Source organism: Mesitornis unicolor, unplaced genomic scaffold (genome assembly GCF_000695765.1).
Source record: "Mesitornis unicolor isolate BGI_N332 unplaced genomic scaffold, ASM69576v1 scaffold22994, whole genome shotgun sequence".
Taxonomy (NCBI): Eukaryota; Metazoa; Chordata; class Aves; order Mesitornithiformes; family Mesitornithidae; genus Mesitornis; species Mesitornis unicolor.
In genome coordinates, this window is record NW_010182395.1 from 102202 (window position 1) to 108201 (window position 6000).

Genomic DNA, 6000 nt, shown 5'->3' on the forward strand with positions numbered 1-6000 from the left:
AAAACTTGGCAGTGGATAAATAAGAAGAGGAATGACATTAAATTAAAATAAACCAAATGAAACATCTGTCCATTATCCATGTGATGGTTCAGTACACTATTTCAACCTTGTCACATGATCTGAAAAGAAGTGAGAGAAAACGAAAGTCAAGAGGATTTTGCAAATGGAAAGAAAACAGTAGGCTTAAAAAAAAGGTTAAGTAGCAAACAGTGAAGGGTTAAAAAAACAGAAAGGAACTGAGGAAATTAAAAGTGTCACTGAGGTAAGACTTTCTTATCATGAAGAGGTAATAAGGTAATTAAAATGGGTCAAGACAAGGGGTTAAAAGTGTAACAGATACCAAGCTATGATTAGGGTTGATGAATACAGGAAAGACAGCACAAGGAATGTGTATACACAGCACTCAAAGTGTACATCCAGCAAAAACAGAGTGGCTGAAAGAGCAGCTAGTAGAAAATCAGTCTGTCATTTAAACCTGGGGGCAGATGTGAACCCAAGCGGATTATCTGCTTCGTTTCCTGGGGTGGATTTTCGTTTTTCCCTGCAATGTGTGTGCCTTCCCCTCCTCCCCCTGCCCTGCTAGCTGGCGTCTTGGAAATTCTGCTGAAGGACACTAAAGGATCAGAGAAACCATGGCGGTTGGCAGGAAAATAGGACATTCTTGGTTTTCTGCGTTCTTCCTATCAAATAATTCTGTGATGGTCTCAGTAGCAGGCAGTTGGGTCTCCACATTTCAGCCAAAAGCAGAGTTGGCCTGAACACAGCCAAGAAGTCACTCAAATTAGGGTCAATTATGAATGAGATGAATGGCGAGTCTACGAGGAGGGATATGTGACTGAAGTTCCTTTGGCCCAATGCAACTCCAGTTTATTTACATAAACTCTCATGGAATTCCTGGGAATGCCAGGGAAATTAGATAGAATTTATGGAAAGAAAGAGAAAATGTGTCAGAAAGTGAACGCTAAAGCAGATCTTGAAGTCAGCAGTTAAAGCAATACCTAACTGACATGGGAGTGCAGACAGGTCCAGATGGCTTAACCAGGCTGTAACCAAACCACTGAATCTCAAACATGGCTACCTCCAATCTTATTCTCCCTTTAATAATTTTCCTATTTCTTCTTTATTTTTTTAAAACTAATTTATCCCTACTAATATAACAAGGAACCTAAAGCAATGATTTCAAATTTTCAAAATTCCTGTAAAATCTATCTAACACCCAGATGCAAACCTTAAAGGATCCTATATAGACTGTTCTCCGTTTAACTGGCAAAGCACCTGATACAAAACCTGCCAGACTTTATGCCCATTTAAGTAATTTATTTCAGATGGGATTCCACTAATTTCAGTGAAGTTAACTCTGATTTACATCACTGTACGTGACAGCAGACTCCCATCCACTGTACCTTCCATAGAGAATCCCCAATTTCCTGAACAAATTCTATGGAGGCACAATTTTCGCTACTTTTAATGAAATGGCTAAATGAAATAATATTTTATCTTAATGAACAATATTTTACCTTAATTAAAACACCTGGAGATCTTGAAGCTCTGATGAATGAATGGATCTATAACAGTTTGTAACCCACAGTCTATCTCTTCTTCCTGTGTTTTCTATATATTAAGCAGACATTTGAAAGATGTACCTCTGATTTCTATCTCAGCATCTTACAAATTTGACGATCTTCACATAATTTAATCCACTTTTATATCAGCTTGATATCAAAAGCAGGAATTTACTGCTTCAGCACATAGAAGTTTTGGTTTGGTAATTTCCTTGGTTTATCAGAATTACTACCAAGAAGTAAAAACTCTTGTAACACTGCTTAGTACTCATGTTTTTGAATGTAACTAAGGGCTAACAGAAAGGAAGAAAAATGTTTATATTTCCCTTTGAAAAGCAGATTTCCTTTTGAATTCAACTCCTTATGGATCCATTTCACATTTCTGATGTTTTGCAGCATGGACATCCCCAGTAACACAGAAACACCTGACTATAGGAACTGGGTCACCCTTGGGGTTAAATTGAAAAATGGATCCAACAAAACTGCCAGGAAAATTCACTAGGTCCAGCAAGAACTTCTTGGCAGCTCTTACCCAGAAGTGTCTATTAGTAGCAGTTACTCTTTGCCAGCAGCAAGACTTCTTAATCTCATTGACTGGATCAGATTTCAAGGCTATTCAATTCTTTGTTTTAGAGTCAAATGACATTCTGTCATAACTGTTCATATGTTATACCCTTTAGATACTGTCTTCATCTCTTAAGTCGTAGAAGGATATCCTTTGAAACCATCACATCTTATTTTACCAGTTGCCACATGGATTTACCTCACTTGTTAGCTGTTACAGTAAGAATGATAGTAATAAGGCAGCAAATATAGCTTTCAGTCATTTTTCAGCAAAACCAACCTATTTTTGAAATATTTTATTTTGGATATTATCTCCAGAGACATTTATTTAACAGCAGGATCTGCTTCAGGGCCTCAGCTGGGACCTTCACGTCCAACAGAAGCAGATATTACTGCACTGCAGCAGGTGCAGGCTGTAAGCTTAAAAACATCTTATCTGGTGGCCTTTCAAATGTATTTGTTTCAGAGTTTTGACATTCACTTATTCTTTATTGCCCAGCCATTGTATTTCTACAACAAGTTCACCTTCCTGAGATGATCTTTCTTTCAGGAAACCAATACTGTGTGCGGTATATGGAGTCTGGCTTGCAGAGAGGCATCTTTGGGCTTGCTGACAGTCAGGAAGGTGACAGCAAACAAGATTAATTATGTTGGCGAGGGAAGAGGATTTTAGAAGAAAAATTTGGTCTCGGTTCACCTCCATTGACAGGCACCTCAGAACACACTTAGAGTGGTCAGAAGGACGTCATGTAAAGAATAGCAGCTGGAAGTGAAACAAGGCTGGGTTGCTCTATTGTCTCATTCCTCAAAAGTCTTGCAAACATTCCCTGAAGATGAAGAGGTATTTACCCAACCTTGTGATGACAGCTGCAAAATCAACCAAGCTGCAGTTTCACTTGTTCTGTTTAACCTTCTACTTCATGGTCTTGTCCAAATTCAACCACCTGAATAAGCTTTTCTTTGTAAGCTTGAATTTATCTCAAATCCAAGCACCTTTCTCTCCTTATCTCCTATCCTTAATTTCCTTGTAGTGCACAAATTTACCCCAGGAATCTCTGTAAGAGAAAACAGGGCCAATACACTTAGGTGGAGAATTTTGCCTACTATCATATTGTACATGTATTATATTCCATAGTTTTTATTTGACGTAGGCCTTCAAAATATAGCTTGGATGTTTTTCTTAGACAGAGCAAGCCCCTACCCTTCTCTGCCATCTTACCAATAAGCCCCGAGTAAGCGAGGAGGCAGTCAGCATAGTTCTCCTTCAGACAGCTACTAACAGACCGTGACTCAGGCTGGCAGTTTGTGAAGAAATCTGCGAGGCGAGATCTGTAACATGAAGAAAAATGCGTATCTTTAAAAATCAAGCCTGCGGGCATTCTTACCTTTTACACTTGTTTTATTTTTGGACATGGCTTAATATTTTTTAACTTAAATATATATTGGACACATTTCAGCTGATGAGAGTCTCTTGTTAAGATGCATCTCTTTCCAGAATCCATTTTTGAAGTCAGAACAAAAAAGTGTAAGAAAACAGTAAAAAGGGACAGAAAAACAGAGAAATGCCTGCTCTTTACTACAAGAAATGCTCTATATTTTCATGCCAAAAAAAAAGACAAAGAGCAGTTTTATCATACGAGGAGTCATTTTGACTGGATCTGAACTTTAACTGAAATCTATTATTCTACAGAAGCAGAACACAGTTTCTGTTGTTTCACTGATTACACAAAATGGTATGTTTGTGCTCACAGAGTCCTCTTACACCACTACTTGATCCAGGACCAGCTTTGGTCCTGTCCTGAGTTTCCATGGATTGGGCTTACCCCTGCTCTGGACTGGCTGACCTGGGGTAGCAGGCAGATCCAGATGGCGTGGTCCCCACAGCCCTCCGGTACTGAGAATCTATTTGTTCCTGTAAAATGTGGATTTATCCAAAATCTACATTTACTGAGCTTGGGGCTCAGAAGAAGGGAATGTGTGCTCTGCATCCAGTTCTGCTGCTGAATGGCCGTATTATCTCCACTTACCTCAGATACCTCATGTGCAGGAGGGGGAGAGCACTGCTTAGTTATAGAAAGTGCTTTAAGACTAGAACTGAAGCAGTATTGCAATTAACTGATTACTGCTACTTTGGAAAACAAGAAAAGGACTAGCAGACAGGAACTTTTCTGGTTATTTGCACTCTACGGGCCACATAACACTCCCACTGAGGTCTGTATAATTTAAGAGGCATCGCTGAAGGGGGTGAAGGCCCCACATCCCACAGCTGCTCTCCTGCGTGTCTTGGCCCACTCTCCTCAGCTCTGCTCACGCTTTCACTTAGGCTTGTAAACTTCCTGAAGCAGTGACTTTTGTTTATTTATAAAGTGTCATTTAGGCCTTTGTCTCCATGAACAAAATCATTTAACCCCCTGCTTTGATCTTCTCTGTAAAAAAGGGATGAAAATGTCCTTTTGCATATACTAACTCACTGTGCTGTTTCAGGATCAGGTGCTTAATCTTTGCAAAGGCCTCTCAAAATCAGAATTGTATCATCTATTCATTTTCAGCACTGCTCTAGCATCATGCAGATTTGCAATATAAACAGCCTTTTTTAGTTTTGCAACGAAAACACAAAAGTTAGCAGAAACAAGTGATTTGCGAGTGGTTTACTTTATTTGTTTACATGCTCTAGAGACTAATTATCTTTGTTGGCTTTATTGTTTTACCTATCTCAGAATGGGATTGGATGTACATCGTTAATTGGCCTGAAATTAGTGATGGGCAATCTTCAAAAGGTTCACATGCTTAGTTTGAGAAAGCATCCTATAAATAGACTGTGTGCAAACTCTATCTGAATTTATCTGAGCTTTTCTCATGACCTCTTTATAGTTCCATCCCTCGCTAAATGTACTGACACCAGCAAATCCATGGGTGTCTTCAAACCACAGTCAACTACAAGCTCTTCACTTGTTTGCTTTCCTTATTTAATCATTTAAACCTTGAGATGGGACATCTGTGCCCAATACCTTTAAAAAGTCAAGCTCTCTACCAATGCTTCAAGATGCTCTGTATGTATACATAAATTTATGTATGCATAAATTTATGTATACATAAATATATACTGTACCTACCAGGGGACAGGCTGAGAAGAAATTAATTCCAAGGTATGGGAAGAGATAAACAGCAGCACTATGAAGAAAATCTGGGCAAGGAAACCCTGTGTCACTGCGGTGATTCCTCTCTCAGTCAATAATTAAGATAGTGGCTGGGATCCAGTTTTCTGAGCATCTGGAACATGGACAGTTGACAGTTTCTAAGGTCTTTAAAAATTCTACTGATACCTGGACGAAGTCTGTTTTAGGACAGAAGAGAGCCTATTACATCTATCTTGTATGAAAGACCTTTGTCATGGTAGAGGGAATACGTGGAGTATTTTTGCATTCCAAAACAAAGTAGCTCCTCAGATTTCAATTTTATTATTTATGTGACCACAAACAAATCTTTTTGGAGATGCAATTATACGATCAGCAACTTGAAAATCCTAAAAACATTTCTTGCGATCATTTCATCATTCTTAAGTGTCCGGTTCTCCCTTAGATTATTAGGTGCATTGGTCCAGAGATCATTTGATACATTCCTCTTCTCTAAATGTTTTTCAAGACTGATAACTATGGAATAAAACCAATCATTTACTACCCAGCCTGCTTAAAGAATTTATTTGTTGTAAACCCTAAAGGAGGCAAAAAATTGTTCTGCTGATCCCTTCTGCTTGATTTCTATGTTAATTTCTGAAGGATTTTTGTGGTCGTAAAGGGTAATGATCTGACAATGCTGCACATTTAAGTTTTCATAAGCCAAATATAGTTCAGATAGCTCTGGTCCAAGCATTACT

The 6000-nt window shown here is 38.7% G+C and overlaps 1 protein-coding gene across 1 annotated transcript in view; it reads right to left on the reverse strand.

The window, feature by feature from the left end:
• The window catches only part of LOC104540061 (GDNF family receptor alpha-1-like), a gene marked incomplete at its 5' end in the record, with an annotated part of 37293 nt that extends 33255 nt beyond the window's left edge, over window positions 1-4038 (reverse strand). The window contains 2 exons of the mRNA XM_010183767.1: window positions 3346-3455; window positions 3950-4038. Coding sequence (XP_010182069.1) covers window positions 3346-3455; window positions 3950-4038 — 199 coding nt within the window. The remainder of the gene's footprint in view (window positions 1-3345; window positions 3456-3949) is intronic.
• Between the last annotated feature and the right edge of the window lie 1962 nt (window positions 4039-6000).